At 38.6% G+C, this 23,137-nt stretch overlaps 1 protein-coding gene and 1 long non-coding RNA gene across 5 annotated transcripts in view; one reads left to right on the top strand and one right to left on the bottom strand.

The window, feature by feature from the left end:
• Nucleotides 1–23,137, top strand: part of LOC126915531 (treacle protein-like) — a 37,843-nt gene that overhangs the window by 9,325 nt on the left and 5,381 nt on the right. For all 3 annotated transcript variants that reach the window (XR_007710230.1, XM_050720269.1, XM_050720270.1), the window contains exons 2-9: nucleotides 14,704–14,932; nucleotides 15,388–15,831; nucleotides 16,759–18,031; nucleotides 18,534–19,861; nucleotides 20,667–21,535; nucleotides 22,124–22,346; nucleotides 22,848–22,947; nucleotides 23,025–23,061. Coding sequence is in view for 2 of the 3 variants with exons in the window: in XM_050720269.1 (XP_050576226.1) it covers nucleotides 14,704–14,932; nucleotides 15,388–15,831; nucleotides 16,759–18,031; nucleotides 18,534–19,861; nucleotides 20,667–21,535; nucleotides 22,124–22,346; nucleotides 22,848–22,947; nucleotides 23,025–23,061 (4,503 nt within the window). In the remaining variant the exon portion in view is untranslated. The remainder of the gene's footprint in view (nucleotides 1–14,703; nucleotides 14,933–15,387; nucleotides 15,832–16,758; nucleotides 18,032–18,533; nucleotides 19,862–20,666; nucleotides 21,536–22,123; nucleotides 22,347–22,847; nucleotides 22,948–23,024; nucleotides 23,062–23,137) is intronic.
• LOC126915549 (uncharacterized) lies at nucleotides 3,568–8,075 on the bottom strand. 2 transcript variants are annotated; one of them, XR_007710246.1, is made up of 4 exons: nucleotides 7,834–8,075; nucleotides 7,049–7,740; nucleotides 6,273–6,376; nucleotides 3,569–5,398 (listed from the first exon to the last, which is right to left on the bottom strand). It is a non-coding gene; the product is annotated as an uncharacterized LOC126915549 (long non-coding RNA). The 2 variants fall into 2 exon arrangements; XR_007710245.1 differs by having other exon boundaries at nucleotides 3,568–6,376.

Below are 23,137 nucleotides of genomic sequence, written 5' to 3'. Positions count from 1 at the left end.
CCAGTTCAGTCTTCAGATAACTTAAGGGAGGAGCATTTGTTGTTTGATTTAATGCATTTCTCCAATCGAGAAAGCGTGCTTCTACCAGGAAGTATCATTTCAAATCCGTTCACTGTATTGTTTAAGCCAGCGCACCATAGTCTGTAGTATTCTAGAAAATATCGTTTCTCCTTCCTTCCGTTTGCTCGTTGTTTCTGTCCGTCCTTGTTTCACTGTTTCTCTCTTCTCGTACGTGTACACTTGAAGAGAGAACATGCCTGTGGATACTCCAGAGGGAACATGGACGAAGACCTCGCGGCTATATTTAAACGGACTCGTAGACATCGCCTCGAGTCTCTTTTTTCCATCCAACATGCCACGAAGAAGCATCTGCAGCTTGGCTTCGAAAAACTGCACAACTATGACAGGTCGCGTCCTCCTGGAAATCGCGGAAAGTCCGCAGAGAAAAACGTGACACAATTTTCTCGCTGTTTCACTCGTGTTCGCTGACTCCAGACGTCATGGAAAGCTGCGAAAATTCTCCCAGCTTTATTTATTCGCTTGTACGTTTTGTTTGCTTTTCGATAGCAATATGAAATCAACCTTAGCATTAATTTTATTATGAATTGTATATTTTGATGAAACTCTGAACAATTGTCTATTGCATCATCAATTCAATCAATGATCTTTTCAAAAATTTTCTTCTACAAATTTATAAGATTTTATAAAAGATACAACTTTCATTTGACTTTTTCTTGAAGTTTTCTGTCATATACAATTTGCAACCACTTAAATAGTAGAGGTGATTCATAATCATGACGAAAGAAAAAAGAAATTCTTATTTGAAATCTCAATTACTGAAAGGAAAGCGATAACTTAATAGATCCTTTTGTTATTGCGTTATATTTCTTTGTTCTTTGCAACACCATTTACGTAAATTAAATAAAATTCAAATGTAAATAAGATGGGAAAGACGTGCCAAATACGATACTGAAATAAGGCAATAAACTCCGATAGTGATCAATCGGATGTATCTACAGCCTGCAGCTGTTAAAATTGTATATAACAAATATCTGTTGCTCAAACAAAAATGTACCTATAATCTTCCCAATAATCGTTAACAATCCAAATTCAGAATTAAAAGATTATCTTTCGACGATCATGACAAACAAAACTCTAAAATAAATTGCAATTTTATCGAATTACCGTTTCCTCTGTTTGTTTCCAAACAAATGAAGCAATAGAATATGAAAGATAAATATTAATATTACTGCTAGTAGACAATATCTTTCGCGGAAAATTTGACGATTCAGAATTCAATGGGACACAGAATATACGAAACGTTGTGTTTTCTGTGAAATCGGATTGATGCAGTGCAGCGTGCATCGTGCACGTTGGTCGATGAAACAGGCGTTTGAAAACCGTGGCGGAAGAAGCGTTCAAACGTCGCTGTCTTGTTAGCGACGACCAATATTTGCCGCCAGAAACGACAACAACGCGGTCCGCAAACACAGCTGATCTCGCAGATCAATTGCCCGCATTGAAATCAATTTTGAGACTCGGCCCAGCTACAGATCGGCCTATTGCGCGATGTCACTGAACCTAGTCGTTTGAATTATATCTATCTATCGATGATTTTTCTACTGCACGAATGGTAAACACATTCGAATAAATGGAATTTTCTGAGTGGATTTTCGTAATTGTGATTGGCAATTCGAGATTAAAATAAAGTGGATAAAATTGGAAATGGATAAAGTTGGTGGACTGTTAACTGGATTGGACACGTTTCGCTAAACTGGATTGTTGAACTTTTCAATGCATTAATTAAAGATAGACTTTTTCTTTCTTTAAGATCATAATGATATACCAGTATTTATGTATTTATATATTTATACTATCTGTGGTGATTGAACAATTTCTAGTATTTGAATTATATAAGTAGAATTCACAAATATAATATATACAGTGCATTGTATCTCCATCATACAAAGCTTAATGTATCCGAGATAGATTTCAAATGTCATTGAGTACACGTGTACTCGCCTAATTCGAATTAATGGATCTGGTTATGGATTTACATAGCGTTAGCATAGGATGTGTGAAGTGTTATATAAGTTAATGTAACTCGAGATATATGATCTTTGCATAATCTGATTCGCTATTCTTTCTAGCTTCGAATACCTCGTCGCGTGCTGTTACATGCGCTGGCAAATTTTGTCAAATTAGCTAGAAAACTATTTGATCGATTAAATTCGTTACTCTTCATGGCACTTTGCAATAGGCAAGGGAAATGAACATTTGTCCATATTATTCGACATGATAATTATTCTAACTATCAATTACGAGCTTCGCCAGTTGTTATTCGATTATTCGACGATTGCTTGATCGTACAATTCATTTAATTTGCTATATAAATTTATAGATAATTTATAAAATTTAAGGGACGAAAGGCAGCGAACGTCGAAGAAAGAGAAAAATTGATATCCATCGCAGCGATAACCAATTTGCAACGAATTCTAGAAAGAGTTCGCATTTAAACTCCATTAAAAGAGACTTAAGTGCATTTCTATTTATACGCAGATTCTTGAGAACGCCGTGCCGGGGATATTCAATCTTTCGTTTCAGCCTGAGCTTTCAGTTAGTATTAATTAAACTCCGAGCCGTTGTCATTCTGTCGTAAAATAAATAGCCCGAACTAAAAGCTACGCGTGACTGCGCTAGGTGCCACTGAAATTGGCAGAGCACCACGAATCGGTGCGAGTACGTTGCTCTTCCCATGACTCGCCGAAATTCGAGCCGACCACTTTCTATTCGTTAACTGTACGTTTTGATGGAACACGATACCGTAAGTTTGCCGTTTTCTGGGTCTGTTGATTTTCTGCGGGAACAGGATGTGGATGTTGATCCACTCAGCTCTGTATTTCCGACCAAAGGACCTAGTTTCTTTTCGCGTATCTACGATGGATAGTCAGGAGACGCGCGATGTATGTGCATATCTTTAACTACCTTAATATGCATATGTAATCTACATTTCTAATTTCTAAAAAAAAAAAAGAATCTCGGTTTCCATCGCACGTACTTTGCGCCTAGTTCCTAATTTTCTTGATTGATATTCGAAGAAAGCTGTGTACACCCCTTGACAATGTAATCAAATGACGAAGAATTCAGAATGGATGATTCAGAAAATTATTTCTTTGGTCTCACATTCTCCAACTTTTTGCAGATAATAAATACAAATAACTACGTCATGCGCAATGGTATTTAAGGTGTGAAAGTTATGGTACTACGTGTGATAATTTATCTGAGTTTCTCTCATGCTACGGCAAGAGTTACGTAGCGTTTGTAGTCTAGTTTAGACGATCAAATATCTCTAGATGATAGGAGTAAAGTCTAAGCTGGTTCGAAGATATTACGTAGCTCTTAACTGAGTATCGTTTTACAAATATTATTGCAACTAGAAAAACTTAGGTAGAGTGTAATTACCAGGTTCCACCACCTAAGGGTAATTACATAAAGAATTCGTAATCCGTATAGTAACCTCTCAATAATAATCCTATAAGGATGATATTGATAACACTATATTTAATGATGTGGATTTCACAACATTTTGGTGACTGACACAAATTCAACGATGACCGAACGACTTGTCACAGACACCTTACATTTTTGGCAATTCTGTTTCCTCTTATAAATTTTCTTAATTACACTATAAACTGTTACTTGTATGTTAACAGTATTAACAATATTAATTTTATATAATATTAGCAATAGCATCAAAATCATAGTAACTCATAGTTTTGCTGCATTTTTACTTGTACAAAGTTCTAACATTTTACACCGTTTTTATACGAACATCGATTATAATTTCTACATATTTTACTTCTTTTCTACCTTCCCTGTTCTTGCTGTTTTATGGTCCCTATTTTCTCGCTGTTTTCCCCTTTTTTATACTCCTCGTTGTTTTATGCAGACGCTTTAATAGACCATGTCTGCAAATATTTGTCCTCGAGAGGTGGATTGCCAGCTACATATCTCCCTGTCTCTCGAATGATCTTGCAAGTGGACAAGTCTCAGATGGTTTTCCCTCGAGTATGATGCGCCACGTTTGTAAATTGCAGATCTCCCTTTGCAGTATCGTGCTAGAATTTTCTTTGCCAACCTTGAATAATAACTGGCCAAAGTAAACGAAACAAGAACGGTGCATATGTCAAAGGCAATAAAAATGAAGCTCCAGGTATAAAAAATTAATTTGCTGGAACTGAGTTGCATAAGAAATATTGTGGGACGTTAAATGTTACAGCGCACAAAGTTGAAAATATGCCGGATAGGGGTGGACGTTATGTTTCTTCTCCTCGTGACAAATAAATAATTCAGAAACGGTAGCAGGAATGGAAACATTGGATAACATTAAATATTAGAGTTCGTGAAGTTGAAAATATTGCGAGATAGAATCGCGGGGAAACTTCTTATCTGCTTTGTTATTTATGAACTCGACCTAGGTACGAGATACGATGTACGACATAATTTTTCTGTTTTCTTTTTAAGTTATATTCTAAATAACTTATATTTTAAATTATAGACAATAAACGATTAAATTAGTACACAGACGTTTAAGCATTTTAAGCACTAACATCTACACAGACCTTTTGTTGTTTTATTGGATCTAAATAATGTCACATCGTCGCATGTAAGCATATAATTTAACATAGATATTATACGTAAAAGAACGTTTCCATTTTTCATAATCGATGCAATAGATGCAACATTTCACAATTTGGAAAACTTGTAACGTAAGAGTTCCATATGATATCTGTAATTAATTTTCATATTTTCATTTCATCATAGCAGTTAAGGATTAATCACTTCCCTACAGTTTCTTATTTAATTTCCACGTATTCACGCTTCAATATTTAACAGAAATTAATTGAATTTTTGATACTGTCAAATTATTTATCTAGCTTCATCGAGCAAAGATCTTTTATAGTTTATAACGTATACCTTCAATTTTAAATCGTAAAACTTTAACTATACGCCATTAGAAATCTTAAAATATTCATAGAAAAGAGAAACAATTATAACTTAGCAATTATAGAAAATGACAGTATGATCGGGCTCACAATGAGTGATTTATCGGTTTGTAACTGCATCGAGAGACTCGACATCCCTGATAACCGGACTCCATAAGAGTCTTTGGCCGCAACTTCCGGCAACTTATACGGCACCGGAAGTTTTCCAATTACGCGGCGAAGCCGTTGCTGTTTCCCCGTCGAAGCGTTTAGTTCATGACATTCTCTCGTCGCCACTTTCGCGGCGACGAAGGCTTCTCATTGAAAGACTTTTGCGTCGAGCCACTCGCCAGGATCTCGAGAAACTTCATTAAATATCTTCAGCTTCCGATGACTTGCCACGCAACTTGCAACTGAAATTAATTGGATACACCAATACACGATTTTCGTAATGGATTTGCATGACGACATAGTCAATAAAATTTTCTCTGTAATTGGGAGGATTTTTAAATTTAATATAAAACTTTATCGCGATTAACGGTTTAGTGGCGAGGCACGTTAGTTGATATTTTCTGTGAAGTAATCATACTATAGTATGTAAATTGTGATGTATAGAAGATATATGTAGTAATCGAATATAATAATAATTATTATTATTCTTAAAATTTCATATTAGTATCTTGATCGATTTAAAAGATACTTCTTTCTTATAACAAAAGAAAACTTTCATTTACGCATGAACGTACATATTAAATGTGAATGTGATACAAGATATTAAAAAATTGAATGGAATATAATCTTTAATCTGACATTCGCGCGATAATGCGTCTATTTCGATACAGGTGGTTCATTTATATTTTAGGATTGAAATACGTGTTACAGAATGATTAATTTTTGGGAATCTACTGCGACAGAAAGAGAAACGCATCGATTTATTTTGTCCACAAATAGAGTTAAAGATTGCGTAAGAACGAAGACAAACCAGGAAGTGAAATTGAAGGTGCGTACGATTCTTGCCAAAAATACGCTCCGCAAATGTCATACGGGATTCACTTTCGACATACACGTGTCACGCGAACACCCAGAGAGGCTGAAATCGTTTCCTTGATTCATGCATCGAAATACTGAAAAAGTTGGCCACCACCCAACGCGTAAAACGTGAAATAACAGCCCGTTGAAATGGATCGTCGAACCGGCCTAATCGGCATTTTGTAACGTAAACACGTTATCGTTTTCTTCATACGCTATTTTTATTCCGAATGTTTCTTGCATGGAAATAGGATATACCTTTTTGCAATACAACAATTACCATTTTCGTCCAATACTTTGCATAGATTTCCTTCGAACTCTTCAGTTGTAACAATTATATAGAATTATAATCATGACGTGTCCTGAAATCAAACATCAAAGTGTGCTGCTTAGGAACCCATGAAATTGTGAAAGGCAATTTCAGCGTTCATTCAGTCTAAACCCAGAAGAATCACGTATTTTCTTCGGACGAATAATACCGTGGTAAATTAAATTTCCTGCCTTCCCGATCCCATTTCCTCGGTGTTCTTGTGCTCGTAAAACGAAGCATTACTTTCGACATATTAATCCGCGCGTGGTCGGAAACCAGAATGAAATCTGCTAGCGAAATTATTTCTGTAGAGACGACGCGAAAATTTTCTTCATTCGTTCACGAACCGTTTTGTATTAAATATGCGACAAATTATATTTTCTTTTTTTTTTTTCTTTGTTTCTTTCGCTTCTTTTGATCGTCGAGCGAACCACCTTAAATGGAACTATGAGAATCGCAAAAGCAGAGACAGGACAAAAGCTGTTGAAATGATATTTCTAATGAATATCCACTGCTTAACGGAGAGAAACATCGAAAATGAAAAGAAAGAGAATCTTTCACTTCTATCGAAAGTTAATTCATAATACTACCGGAAGGACCTTTGAATTTAATCGACAAAATTTTCATGCAATTCGATAAATGCAGTCTTACTGTATTTTACCAAATAGCACATATACTTTAAGAGAAACACGATTTAAATAGAAAATGATGATTGAGATTCTACCTTTTCACATTTCTTCCTCTCTTCCATTCCTATCGTCGAATAATCCTGCATTTAATACCGTCTAACGTACCCTGTCTGAGGAAAAGATACGAAGGAGCCACGTTACATCTCGAATTTTTCCTCGTCGCAACGTTTCATCGAATTCACCTTTATGATGGAATACATAATGCAATTTCGTGGAGACGAGCCGAAGTTAACGTCGGTTGATGAATTACATACGAACCGGTTGACCGAGAAAGACGAATACAATGTTTCCTCGGTATGTTCCATCGAAAGAACAGCAGAATAAATACAAAAGGCAAACTAACGCCGAGCAACGTGATGGTTTGTTATGGAAGAGAACGCGTCTGTCCTGGATAGAAGATAGATTAAATTTATATAACCAGCTTTCTGTATCTGAGTTGTCTGAATACAACCGGCTACACTAATAACCCTTTCAACCGTGTGACGTACGTACACGTCGTAATATTAAATTTGCAATTACTTTGGCGCGTTCACGCGTACGCCGTGTACCGGGCAACGAGCTTCCAAGTTTTCATATCGTTCCGCGATACCAAACGGGCAAATTCGATAAAATGCAAATGTTTATTAAATCGTGAAGTGGCACAGTTGCGTTTCTCATACGGAATGCGCGGTGTTTCTGTAAATAACGTTGAACGAATTATAACTGGAGCGTTACATTGCGCAATGTACTGTAATGTAAAATATATTTCAACGTTCGATGCGTGGAAATGTAGAATTGATTTGATAAAATATGAATACAGCGTTTATTCGATTATACGTACGTCGCCGAACATCCAGCGGTAAGTGGATCTATCACTTTAGATCGTGTTTTTCGTCGTAAATATCGTATCATAATCTTTTATTTATAAAAATTAGAATTTACGCAAAGACACGCTAGCCGGTTTATCAACAAGAAACAGGAGACGTAATATTTTATATACCCTCGTTCGTCCCCTCCTGAACGATGTATTTTTGTCTATGACCATTTACTTTGGCCTTCAACAAGCGCCTGTTATAAATGGTCAAGTATCGACGTCACTTTGTAATTTTAAAAAGACGTAGCGGCGTTTTCGTTCCGCGGAGTTCATGACAACTGGTGGCACGTCGTAAATTATAATAATGCGACCAGTCGACAGAGGTTAAATCAGACTGACACTCTTCAATTAGTCGGCCTCCCCTCGAGCTGCTATCGCTCGAACCGCATCGGGCGCCCACATCCTCATCAGTAACGCGTCGATCGCACAGATCCGATACAAACACAATCCTTGCTTGTTAAAATACAAACATTTGTTTCTGAAGAGCTACACGTGTACACGAATTACGCGATAATTTTCAATATATATATATAAATTTTAAATATAAAATATTATTGCATGATCATATAGAAGAAAAATAAATGCTCAAATGATCTCTGGAAATGTTCTCAATTATATTTATTTTACTCGTGTCAATAGGCAATCGCAATTTGTACGGATGATGTTGATGGTCTCGTAAAAGCAAATAAACGTGGCTTCTTCTTTTTATTAACTAGGAAATTGCAACGAATCGAAGTTTTCTTGCTTTTCAGCGGAAAATATCGCATCATATCGGTATGATCATTGAAAGGTAAGTAGTAAATAACACCTGGTAGTTAAATAAGTTAACTTTATAATAAACAGGAATAAACAGGTACAGTATATTCGCGGCTTTAATGCGAAGAAATACAAGCAATGAAATTGAATTCTCTTAATCAAATTATTTTCATTATAAAACGTTTAAATCAAAATTGTGATAGACATTATAATCAATACTATTCTAAATTAAAAAATTCACGTACAGTCTGTAATAATAATTTATATATAATATATTTTATTTATATATATATATATATATATAAATAATTTATTATTAAAGACTGTACGTGAATTTTTCAGCAATAATTCCACTTTATTGGAAAATATCGTGTGAACGATAGAAATCTGTTTTACTGGCATTTACTCATTCATTGATGCATTCTATCAAAACCCATGAATGTTACGAATAGAGATAGAGTTAAGTTAATAGTTCTTGTCTTTTACTAGCGACAAGATGTATTATTATGTCAAGAAACAGTGTCTCAATTGGAGTAGATCCTCTGCCACCCGAACCTCCATTATTCCAGCACTCTATTATTCAAACACACTACTATTTGGAGATTCTATTAGTCGAACATGGTTCCACGTAAGTTTCGTTGCAATATAATAGTAATATCTGCAAACTATTCGACATAAATTTTAATCGTGTCCATGATGCAGTATAGTCGTTACGAAAATAAGCAGCGATCGTAACGTGAGATTATCAAGTAATTTAAATATTTTATGTTTTTACAGATACGGTAACGTGAATTTTTTAATATCCGCGAAACTATTTCTACAGAATGCGTCAATCGCGTGTCACGTATGGACATTATCTCATAAGATGACACAAATCTGTACTAACTTTCTTTCTCATTTTTGTACATACAATTCACTCAGCGTGATCGTTCGTAGAAGCAAATTATTACTAAACTCAGGTAATCAATCGAGTTTATAAATCTTTGAATAATCCTTCCCTAGCGTTTCCAGAATGTATAAGGGGAAAAGACGATTCTAAAGAAAATCTAAAGTTCCAAGAACTATTTCAATCAACTACCCTTATCCCTCTCCAAAGACCAAACATTTTACATATAACATTGGTCTGCACAACATGTGCAAACTCTGCCAATCAATCCTTGTCGTATTAAACGAATCGTCCATCGATACGTGGTTTTCCTTTAAACTAGCAACTTTAACTGGCAAATATTCAATTACATGAAACAAAAGTCGGCTCTTGGCAGTAAAACGGCGCGTGAGAAACGATCGTTTCGCGGCTGTACGATTTATCTATCGATAAAGCGGGATCAAGGGTAGAAAGCTGGCGTGCAGGGTTTGAGTAGGGATGGCCAAGCTGTAAACAGCCATTTTTATGGACGATAAAGCAATATCGAAAGATTTCCCGGTCGAGCTGCTTTCAATTCGACCAGCCCAATGGAAAGCTTTTCGCCACGCCGACGAAATATCGAGAAGGCTAAATTGACGGTAGGAAACCCTGGATTTCCGTCAAGGGAGAGAGACAGAATGTAGCTGCTCTGATGGATTAGTTGATGGACAGTGACTATCGATGGATCGTTTATCGATCTTGGACAAATTGGATGAGAACGATTTTGCCGTTCGATTTTCGCTTGATTTTCGTCGATTTTCCGTGTAAATTCTACGAACGCCATACGTATCAATTTTCCACGTTTTACAATTTTCATTCACTTTCATTTTCTTTCATTAAAAACTTTTTATGTCTTGCCTGGTATTTTTTACTCTTCTGCTTCATTCCGTCGATCGTCTCAGTCTTTCGAAAAAATCGTACATTTGTAAAGAGATCTCGGATTATCATTCATGTCACATCGAAACTCATCTACTTTTTCGTACGTTCTATCTTTCGGATTTTTCTCCATTCCGGTCACTCCGCATCGACCGTTCTCTGCCACTTTTTCATTTATTTTTCCCTTCTCCACGGAAATCCAACGAATTCCCAAGTAGTTCCCGGGGAATTTCCAGAAACCTCGTAAATGAAAATAGAGGCTTGTCGCGTGCGTAATGTGGCCCCGCTCGGTTCTTTATCGTTTCTATGCTTCAAAGTTTCTGACAAGGACAAATCGCGTCGTCGTGGCCGATGGCGCTTGAAATTTTTAGCATTAATCGTGGTGTAGATATTAGCCGCATATTTCGCCAATGTCCTCGAATATTTTCGGCATAGGAATCGATCTGTAAGTCTGTTTGACAGCAAAAGATGTATTTCACGGTGATTTGCAAAAGTCGATTGATAGGTGGCTGTCGATCATTTGCTTTCAGAAGACAAGGTTGAAATGAACTTTTCTATTATGGGACGAGGTTAAGAAATAGTAGGCGGATTAGGAAATGCGTGGATTTAAACGAAGCGTAGTTACATAACTTGTATTGTCTTGCAATAAGAATATGATCAGATACAATAACAATCAGCCGATCACTTCATAAATCATTTAATCGAAGATTAAGGATATGAATAATTCGCGTTTTATATCGTAATATCAAATGTAATTATTTATTATCTGTGACTATGCAATATCTGTTTAATCTGTAAATTACGACAGTGTATTGCACGGTGGTTGCATATTTTTATTTCTCCTACAGGAATTAAAAACATATTTAGACATCTAATCACATAATAAGAATTTTTTTAATACTTTTGCAATATTGTCGTATCTGCTCTGACAGAGCGTGCTTCCCACACAAATTGATCAATATTGCTTCGTTCTCTGTATACGTCAACATTTCTTCGTATTCGAGCATGAAAAAGAGAGATTTTACATTCCGTGCAATATCTGTCCAAAAAGAATATTTATTACCTTCCAACTTCAAAGAATATACCACTTGTATTTGCTTTCGTCAAAAATACGGAAACAATGGAAAACAGTGAATTTTTCAGAAAAAAATCCTGCATTGCCAAGCATTAGGAAATTTATTACATCGAAGAATCCTTTGATAAGCCAATAATACTAATCTGTGAACCTAATAAACAGCAGGAATTTAACATCGCAGAAAGAGAAAGATCGCAAGTTTTTCGTGGAACAATCAGGTTTCGAAATTGTTATGTATCGTAAACATTGGTCGAGGGAGGAATAAGCATTACGAAAATAAATTTCCACGGTTGTCCGAGCACGTCGAAAAAATTTCATAAAAATTTCACCGTATTCGGTGAAACAAGGTGCTCGCGATTTCTTGCTTTACCTTACGATCGTCCAGTAAAACCACGGTAAAGCCGATAATGGACATCGTAACAGGTTCTCGTTCGACTTCTTGGCAAACCTTTGCCTTCTGAATTTAGCCAAAGACCGTCGAGGCTGCTTGCCAAAATGTTTATGGTGACTTCTTGAACTAATATCGAAGTTCGGCAACGAGGCGCAGACCTGGAACCGTACACGACCGGCATTTTAAGATAGCTAATGAACTGCTGCCAGGTAAGAAATTGATGTTTCATCTTGCAAGGTTTGCTTAGTAATAAATATATATCGAAGGAATTTTGATACCGTGTTTTAGGAGGCATTAAACACCTCTCACTTACGTTTATTTATTCATGAATAGATCTTGAAGCTCGTTCATTATCGATTCTAATTTATTATTATGGAATAAAAAGAAACAATTTGAAATTATTATTTGAAATTAAATAACTGTAAGATTAGTAGTGGATTTTGGATATGGCTACGTTACATCAGAGATCAATTCCAGTATTATTTTGCAACAGCAAATCGAAGAAACACGAGGCTATAAAAAAAGATAAGTTATTGTACTTGAACTTAATTAATTGATATATAAATGCTATAATAAATACAGTGTTGTATAAATACATTTTGTACATCACTGTACATCAGGTATCTAACGTTAACAGGAGAAATAATCGATAGTAGGTAATCATAGGTTCTTTTAAATAAACGAGACTTAGAATGCTCGGTATTAGCAACAGGGGACCGCAAGTCGAAGAGCCGGAGACGCGATAATAAGGCAGATATGAACGAATCGAAAGGAGTTATCGTTTCCGGCCGTTTTCGACACTTCCGCTGAAAAGAATCGGTTTAGCGGTCTTAAGGAGCGTCCGTTGTAATTCCATTATCACTCCCCCCGAATAGCATTAGCATAATAACGAACGGCACTTTTTAAAAGTTCGAGCACGAAGGCTCCCCTCACCCCTTTCTCATTCTCTTTCAGAGGGGATCTCATCTGAACGCGATAGCGCAAGATGTCGGAGCTTTAGAATGTAATTGAATTTAAATTGAAATTATGATCGCGCGGGTGGTATCGCGTAAGCTCGCTCGAGTCGAGGTTGCGCGGACTCTACGTAAATGCAAACTTGTAAACTATACGAAAAATAAACGCCGGTCCATACCTGCGGGTTCGGACAAGGAATAATTAATTACGCGAACGAGTTTTAATTACGGAAACATCTACCAACGTTTAGATGCTCCGTTCAACGACTCCAGCACGTGGTTCGTTGGTTCGTCTAAAATGAAAATTTTAAGAAACACGAACAGTACGAGAATCGTGTGGTGGAAAACTAATTTCTTTCAACTTCATCGATGCGAAACACGTTACAGATAAATAATCACGAATTGATCTTGAACCATCGTATGAATCTTGTTCAGAATAGTTATCGAACTCGAAGGACTTCGAGTCATGTGATTTGAGTATCGTAGAAACTTGAAGGATATGAGATATTTCCAGTTAAACAAACAGGTTTATATTGGTAAATAGATTTCAATAACAGGTAGCGAGTCATTCTGACAATGAGTTCGCGAGTTATCGAATTTATATTCTTTCTGTTTATGAAACGATTATCGATATTGGCTGTCAGCGTCAAAAGAAGCCGTTGAAATTATTTGTCAAACTTTATACTTATTTTTATAATGTTTTCTTTCTATTCAGTTTGATAAATAAAGAATATGAAGCAATAAAAAGTTTATCTTGGCTATGTTGTGCACAATTTTAGCTACGATGCTTCGATCAGTATGTAGAATGATTCTGATTACTTTCGAAGAAGTAAGAACAACAGGTTTGCGTTTAACCATTTGTATACAAAGTTTAAATGCTAAAAAAGGATGCGTTTATTGACTCACCCGTTATACGACAGAGAAACAGGAAGGTTATTCCTCTCGGTTAGGTCGGGCCATCTATTTCAAGCTCAGGGCAATTCGCCAAATTTATGTTAATTGTACGAATTTTCATTTCTTGACTTCGGCCATCCGTAGATGATGTATATTATCCTCATTCGGGTTACTCAAAGATGTTCTTCCTCCGTAAGATGTTCTTTAGATATTCTTCATCAGATGTTTGGTTATTCGCAAGTCAGAATGCAGTGTTTTTAATATCATTACTCATTCGAGGTAGACTTTATAATTGTATTTCCCTTGTTAAATCCTTTCATTGTATTCATTCATATTCCACGAAACATGATCTACATATTACGATTGTCATTCAAATCTTTACGACCGCGTCTCACGTGTATTCTACACGCTTTTCATATTTGCATTTTTCAATATCTATATCTAATATCTATATCCTTCTAACATTTTGCTTCCAGTATCTACATTTATTTGTATCTTGCGAAATGTAAATCTTGCAATTAAAGAAAAAATTACCATTACAAGATAAAATGCCCTTTTTCCGTTTCCTGAAAAAGAATCGCACGTGTTACCCACGCCGCTCCATTGTCATTCACAATACTTCACTGTTTACCAGTCGCGTAATCGATGGCACGCGGTTCAGCAATAAAACGCACGGTGACAAGCGATTCTATCGCGGCGACGTACGGCGACGCATAAATCTGTCGTGAAAAAAGAAATCGAGCCGTTTGCCGGCCAATCTCGATCGGTAATTTTACTTCACAAGCGACACGAAGTTCGCCGTAGTCCGATTGTTCCCCGGCTCGTGGAACGGTCGATCGAACCGGCGACGTTTCAAGCATTCGGCCCGCTTTTTCATCGCCTTCGATCGATCGTCGCCGTCGTTGTTGTCGCTCGTATAACGGTGCCGTGGATGAATGCAACGAGATCACGAGCATTCACAGAGAACTGAACGATTCATGGTTTCCAGGGTGACACTGGCGCCTACCGACCCAGAGGCAATGTTGGCATCGCCGCAGGTACATTTGGAAGAACGACCACGTCGACTGGGAGCGGTCTTCCGGGTTGTAGGAACAGCTACTCGTCGTCCATCGGTTCCGGTTCCAGCCGAGTGCACGGCAAGGAGAGGGTTTCTGGCTTCGGAAACGCGTTCCTGAAGAAAGACAAGTCCGAGGAGAAACCTACCTTTAAGTATTCCAGTAAGTTGCTTTGGATATGCTCATTATGTCGTGTATCGGTCTTCGCTTTATCGTTTCAGGTTCTTGGAATTTGTTGGTCATTATTATGGTATTTGAGAGAGCGACTTTAGTATTGTTGCTAATATACTTTTTTATTTATTCTACTATAAACGATAAATAAAATAAATCTGCGTAACTTTCCACTTTTTATGCATTTACAACGATACGTTCCCAAAAATTCGAGTAATTTTTTTGTAAAATATTAATCTATAATATATATTCGTACGATGTTTCCTGCGTTTATATAATAAACAGAAAAATAGAACGCGAATTTACGTAACGTATAGAAATTTGTTTACATCCTTATATTATGTACGTATTTTTTCATATATGTATTTTCATTTTAATTTCTCGTGTTAAATAATTGAATAAAGAAAAGTTAGGAAATAAAGAATCACAGGTCGATGGTTTTTCAGCTAACAAGGACGCGGACAAAAACAGATTGCACCCCAGTAGGTCGTCGACGGAGGACGTAGGGGCGAAAAGTCCATTATCGAGCAGCAGATCTTCACTGTTCGAGAAGTACTCGTTTCCAGCTACTAAAGCTTCAGAGAGGCCCGCCTCCGTTTTGGACAGATATAACCGTGCCACTTCCCGCGAGAAGAGCAGAGAGCCAGACGGAGTATCGCGATACGGATCCAACACGTATCCCGGATCGAGCTTGGCTCGAACTTATGGAAACGAAAGTAGAATCGAGAAGAAAGAGAGGTCCGATCATCCGCCGGTTTCCTACCGTGGATTACGGCCGAACTCTGGGAGAAGTTCACGCGAACCTAGCCCGGAAGTCAACGTCGGAAAATCGAACTCCTTCAGAATGTATTCGAGAGCCCCATCCTACGGTCGATCCAGTGCCACTTCTAGTGAGTGAATTTCCTCTTTTTTTCCTTACATTTTGTTAGAAATTGGATTTTATTATTCAAGTTGGAAATGGAAAAAGAATGAGTTTCGGAGAAAGTTCTATGGCGGAATATTCTTGCTTTTTATATCAATTTTATTATTATTACGATGATATTATTCTCTGTGCTTAGGACAAGCAAATATTGAAATATTAGTTACAGGTGAATGACCTAAGACGAGAACGTGAAATATTTTCGAAACCGTTAATTACATCGAAAAATAGTTCGGACAACAGTCGAACGATTTCAAACGGGACATTGTATGGTTTAAGTGACAGTTTTGATATTTCCAGTCTTAGGTGACTCATCCTGTATACATATACATTTAATGCTATTGTATGATAAAATATATGCGTGCATATACAGTGCTATCATACGAAAACCATATTTATGCCCGGTGATTGTTCGTATTTAAAATTGTCTTACAACGTCGAAATAATAAAATTCCTATTACGAGAACGGGATATCATTTAAATTCATTTTTGCCGCAGTTCTATCGTCTTTTAATCGTCAAACAACGTTTGTTTACGCGAATTCTAAATTTATAGACCTACGATATTGGCAGAGACACGACAAGAATTCCTGTTATGCCCTGGAGAATTGTGAAATGGAATGAGAAGCTTTTCACGCGATATGTATGGCTATTTTCGCATTTGAAAGAAATGTATCTCGCGAGAAATGGAACTGATTTGTTGAAAATTAATTTTCCGCTTAAGATGATAACGAAGAATTTTATCTTGATCATTCGGAATCAAGTATTGCAATTAAAACACATAATTTTAAATACGAACAAAATCATGATCGCTCTTGTATATGTATCAGTAAAGTTACCAGTTAAGAAAAATATATTTTGCTCGACGAACGATTCTCAACGTACGAAAACATTTGCAGGTGCCTCCGAATCGAGCTCGGCGCCAATCTCCTCGAGATTCGGCTCGACAGCTGGTAGCAGGTTCCTTTCATCGAGAAGCAGCAACGACCGAATACCGGCAGCCATAAGCTACTCCGGATCGGACAGGTTCCGAACTTCAGGTAGTAAGCCTATGCCGGCAAATTTAAAGGACGAAGACACCGTTAAATCCAACGTGGAAAGGAACGCGACTCAAGAAAAACGTTCCACTCCTGTTAAATCGGAAGAATTAAAAGTCGACAACAGACTTCAGGACAATGAGACCGTTACAATGGTCACGAGAGGTACGTCGCCCAGTCTACCGGCTTCTTCGTCCTTTGTGAGGAACAGAAGAGCCGACATAGGCATCGCGAATCAAAGGGAAGTCGCGCGAGTTCGAAAGAAAACGGAGACGAAGAATCAAGAAGTTCAGAGCGAAAGGCTCGAGGATGCTTCGAGATTTTCGCGTTTTGGAGGCGGTGGACGAATCTCAGGGACTCCGTGGTCGACGTATTTGGACAAATTTTCCTCGAATTCGAGCGGAAGTGGAGTGTACGCCAGAGGCTTTAACGGAGGCGCGGCCAACTCCAGAGTAAATAGCTTCGCGTTCTCGAGATCGAACGACGCTTCGAGAAACGATTCGACTTCAAAATTATCGCCTAGTTCTAGTCAAGAAATCCATAGTAATAGGAACCAAAATGAACAGAGTACTAAAGCGTTCGGCGGTTTAGGTTTCGCGGTCACGAAAACGGATTCGAAAGGGTCTACGGGTAACGATCCAAGCAATTCCAATCAGACGGAGGTTAAAGCGCACAATGGCGAGGTTCGTTCATGTAGCGTGGGCAAGATCGAAGTGAAAACCAGTCGTTTAACGAATCCTTCGGTTTTAAAGAGAGACAACTCGCCGCACCAGCCTGGTGTTGTCAAGTCGCCAGATTCCCGCGAAAATACTTGCAAGAGCGAAGAACAGCAAAGTAGTAGAGAAAGTTCGACGTCGAAGAGCGAGGATAGCAGCCAGAGAAGACCATCGATACCGAGATTAGGTCGTATCGCAATGAAGAACGAAGGCAAGGTTACGAAGTCATCATCGAGTTCGTCGACTAAGTCCGATGGATTGCGGGAAAGAAGGAGCTCGACACCTAAATCTGACACTAGCTCGTTATCGAAACTAGACGAGTCTTCTAGGATAGTCGAGGGTCACTGCCAAGGACAGAGTAAAGAAGTCTCCGTGTCTAAAAGCGATAGTGTTTCTTCTACGAAAGATTCTTTTCAAAGGTAGTTGTTCAATTTTTCAAACGATTACAGTAGAACACAAAATTTTTACAATACGTAACTTCGTTTCAGATTTATTCGTTTCGAAATATTTTCAATTTTTCATACCGCTGATATGTTTCGATATTGTCAAATAAATAGTAGAAAAGCGAAAAAGTTTCTGTCGAAATATTTTGTATTCTTAATGTCAACGAAAATAGTTTACACAGATCCACGTTTGAGCGAGGATGCCAAAATTAATTGGTCATTCAAGATATTTCTTTAATATTATATATAGATTTCTTTCTCGATATTATCGTACACAATCGAGGCAAATTTCCACGGAAAAGCAGAATCAACGTAACGATATAAGAAGCCAAACGACGTAGAAGATTTATTTTTGTTGACTTTAGGCGACCAAGTCTTGCACAAATCAATTCTGCTTCTTTGATTCCTCTCCGTTACACCTAAAAATACACTATTTCCACTTTCTGAAACGCTTCTTCTTATTTTTCCGATTAAATAGCAATTCGTCCCAAAGCCGATCCACAACACCGCAGTCGCGAAGCGGTTCTACGAAAAATCTCTCCCGTCAAATGACACGGACCGATTCGTCGGACGGATCCGCTGTAAATGTGCCAATTGGCAGATCGAAATCGACGTCAGCCAGTTCGGTGACGAGTCAGGGTGCAAAAATAAAGGCGACGCCGCCACCATCGCCAGGGAAATCTTCCGCATCGACCGTCTCTTCAGTGAATCTGAGGCAGGGCGGATCACCGGATGCTCGTGGCAAACCACCTGTACCGAAGAGCGATGCCACATCGGCGTCCGCATCCAAGAGCATCGTGCCAGTTAAGTACGTGAACAAGGATTTTCGAAAGTCGACGTTAAACATGGAGAATGGCGACCCGTCGCAATCAAAGTACAGCAGGAAGAAGAAGAATCAACGAAGCATGTCCGTCAGCTCTCAAGATTCGCAGTCCGAACCGAACTCCGAACCGAATATCCATCGTCCAGCTGTCCCCTCGGAATCGAGCTCGAGTTCCGTGAAATCGAATAGATCAAGGCTGAGAATGCCATCATCCGGTACGTCGTCGAAGAGCATCGGTAGGAAAAGCGAGTCGACTAGTTCGTTGAGGCCGGAAAATTCGAGGAGCAGCTCGAAATCTCCTTCCGGGAAGAGAAGCAAGCAAGACGGAAGCTCGAGTTCCAGCGGCGTTAGCGAGTCGAATTCTTCGAATTCGTCGAGCAGCGAGGAGGAAGACGATAATAAACAGACAAGACCAGGATCGAGACGTCGTAAGAGGAGAACGTCAAAATCTCCTTTCTGCGAGAAAAAAGGGAAGATAAGCGCCGGGTCATCGAGGACGAGCGTTTTGGCGTCATCCACCGACGAAATGTCTTTGACGATGGACAAACCGCCCAGACCGCCGTCTAGCCCCAGATCGAAAAGCGATCGTTCAGGGAAAACGGAGGAGGCTAAATCATTCCTGATGAGGGCCCTCGCACCAGTGACGAATCTTTTCAAGAATAAGCATCAAGATTCCAGCGAGTCGGGTAAATCAGGTGGTTGGCTGGATTCCAACGAGGAGAGCACGGACGCGAAGAAGTCAGAGCAAAACGGTACGATCGCTTTATCGAGGAGTCTATCGAAGAGCTTCAGTTTCACGAACTCGGAGAAGAACGACGACAAGAGACATTCTAGCGTGAGGATCAGGCGGAATTTTTCCGGGGAGCAGCCGTGGTGGATGGATCCGAACTCCGACAATGTTCCTGAAGGCGTCGAAACGGGAAGCGTGTGCAACGAAGATATCAGTCAAGAAACGACCGTCAGTAGTACCTTACCTGACGATGGTAAGTCAGCGTTTCCAACTTTTACATCTGAAATAAATTTTCGGTTAAACGTGGTTTTTTATTTTGATACACGTAAACGAGGAATTTTGTTTGAGAAATTGGATGGAAGCTATATTTATCTGACATATAGTGTTTACGTGCTTACGCATACTATTTCGAATCTTATGAGAAAAAGCTTTCAGAATGTAATATATTATTACGATTTCAAAAAAAAAAGATGTGCGGTTCATTCGAAACTTCGTTCAAACGTTCGTTTTTAACTTCCGTTACAAGTTTGATGATTTTATAAATGAGTAAAGAGATATTTTACAAGCGAGTAAAGAAAGATAACTTACATTTTCTTAGGTTTCCTTTTCACCTGAGATCGTATTGGAAAAGCTACTAAGAAACTGCGTTCATAATTCGCGAGGGAAAAATATAATTATATTAAAATAGAATAAACATAACCACGCGGGAAAAACATAATAAGTTTATTTCTGTTGAATTGTCTACTTTTATGTTGTTTAGTTATTAAACAAAATCTATTAATATATTAAATAGTTATTAATTGCTGGACAACAAATTGAATTTTTAAGTTATTCCTTTACAAAAGAGAAGACATATCTTATTATTTCTATCTTACAAGCATTATATATTTTCGCAAACATCGTAAATTACCAATAATTCGTGTACTCCAAAACGACTTAATTACCCCCTTGTAAATCATTTTTAAACATATAATTCGTTCTTCTCAGCTTCGAAGGCAGAAACATAGGTTAGTGCGATTCGCGTAGATAAACCACTTCCCCTAATTGTATGTTCCCAGGCAAATTTAAATACAAAGTGTGGAGACAAGAATCGGAGGAACGAGCTTGGTGGTTAGATTCAAACGACAGCGCGGCCTCGGAAGATGCGAGGAAACAGTCGACAACGATTTTAAGACAAGAATCAGGAGAGAAGGCTTGGTGGCTAGATTCCAATGATAACGTCCCGTCGGAAGAAACGCAGAGACAATCTTCCGCGACAGTTTTGAAGCACGATTCGGGAGATAGGGGTCGTTGGTTAGACGGCAATGACAGCGTCCTTTCGGATGAAGCCAAAAAACTGTCGCGACCGATGATATGGAAACAAGAATCGGGGGAAAGAGCTTGGTGGTTGGATGCAAACGATAGTGTTCCGTCGGAGGAATCGAAGAAACAATCGTCCATGGCGTCCCCTGTTTCGAAACGAGAGTCGAGTCGTTCCAGTACTCGGTCCAACGAACGAAGAAATCGACTCAGGCACCAGCAATCCGGCGAACAAGCATGGTGGATGAACGACAATCCTGAGAACGTACCTGAAGGAGTCGAAGTCATTCCTGTCGCTACAACGCCCACGCAAAAAAATAATAGCTACAATGACGAAGTGGACGACGGTCAAACGTACAACAGAAGTATAAATAAAGTCAGGCACATCGAGTCTGGTGAGAAACCATGGTGGATGGATAGCTCGTCAAACGTTCCTGACGGTGTAGTTAAGATTCCTATGGAAACGTCGAACAGCACTTCCGATTCCTCCGAATCGTTCGAGAAAATCGATATTGGCGTTAACCCTGAACCTGAGATATACGCGAAGAGAAACCTTTCTAGATTCCCTATCGAGTTTCCGCCACCACCGCCCGATGAGCCGCTTGGGGATCGTGCCAGTCCTGAAGGGGTAAACTGATCATATATCGTATATTATTCATTTAACGGTCCCCTAACTGACGATGCTATAGATATAGAACTCGATAATACGCTACGTCGTAAATCTTTAACGTTGCGTGCCTTACATCGATGAGAGAATAAAGTCTTTAAGTTAATTGATCCCTTGATTAAGAAATCAAGTGACTTCCGTGAGAGGCTGTAGAAAGGATAATGTGTGAAAATTGTTCTTACATTGTGCCATCTTTAGGATATGCGCATTAAATTATCGTGTGAATTTCTTCCGTCTAATGTAATATTGTATACATTCGTAAATAATCTTTTCCTTTCTTTTCTTTATATATACTTTAATGTTAAGTATCCTGTTAATTATAATTGCTAATATTCTCGTTAACATTTTCCAAAAGATGAACACTTAAAATCATGATCGAAGCCACCGATAGTATACCAATTTCCTAAATTCGCTTCAACGGTAACTTTGAGGACATTTCAATTAAAGTAAAATCAAATTATCAGACAAAATAGCTGGAAAATATTCAATTACCATCCATGAATTAAATATTACTTTATTTTATTTCAAGTAAGCCTATGTATTTTGCAGGTGGAAAATCCTCCAGATCCGCCTGACAACTATGGCGGACGCGATTCGCCTTACGATAATGTTCAGTCGACACCCCGAAGATCGTCGCCAAGGAAACGACCTTCCACGTTACCGTTGTTCATCGGCCAACACACCAACATCGACGATTTATTGGGCGACGCGACCACCTTGTGTCCAAGCCCTGTCTTGTCTCGAATTCGTAAACGCGAACGTATCGGCGAGGGTGAGTTCTGAATGAATGTAACACGATTTAGGTTCTATCGTAGACGTATACGAGCGACTGTTATTTGAATTACCGATTGTGTGCCGGATACGGTCGGTATAGAGTTTAGAGCAGTTTGAGACTAGGGTTGTTAATGAGAGAACGTTGTCCCTTTGAAGAGAAGCAATAGCATCTATCCTTTTGGGAATTGCGGTAAGCTCGATGGATGGGTGCTGAATCGTGGATAAGCCTGTGCACACCGATACGTATACTATTTAAAGGGCAGCTGATAGGATTAGAGAGTAGTTGGTACGAACACGTTCGAGCGATTGTAATTCCCCTGCTGAAAAGAAATTTGGGTTAGCGGGTAGCCAACCGTAGCTGGAGGTCGTTCGTAATTGTCAGGGATATTGAAGAAGATAGTTTCAGATCTGCCTTGTGGAAGGGAATTGCAATGTTCGTGAAATATCGGCGTACAAAGTACGACGAATGATAGATATATTTGATATATTGTCTGTGTAGATTCGGCAGAAGAGAGTTCAGAATGCGAAGAGATCGACGCCACCCAAGTGATCATCCACGACAGCACTCCGCAGACACCGGTGATACAACGACGACATCGGTACGTTTCATGTCGATAATCGAACGTGAATTCCGAAACTCGTGGATGCTTGATTGTAATTAAGCAATTTTCTTCAGGGACAACGAGAGACCTCAACCCGACGGCTACATTCCGGTAAGTTTTTCTAACAATTTTATTTCTCTTTCGCTTTGTCGACATTACGACGTCAAATTAGAGGTGACGCTGTACC

This window comes from Bombus affinis, chromosome 4 (genome assembly GCF_024516045.1).
Source record: "Bombus affinis isolate iyBomAffi1 chromosome 4, iyBomAffi1.2, whole genome shotgun sequence".
In the NCBI taxonomy this organism is placed as follows: domain Eukaryota; kingdom Metazoa; phylum Arthropoda; class Insecta; order Hymenoptera; family Apidae; genus Bombus; species Bombus affinis.
The sequence above is the reverse complement of the archived record's forward strand: the minus strand, read 5'-3'. Positions and strand labels throughout refer to the sequence as shown.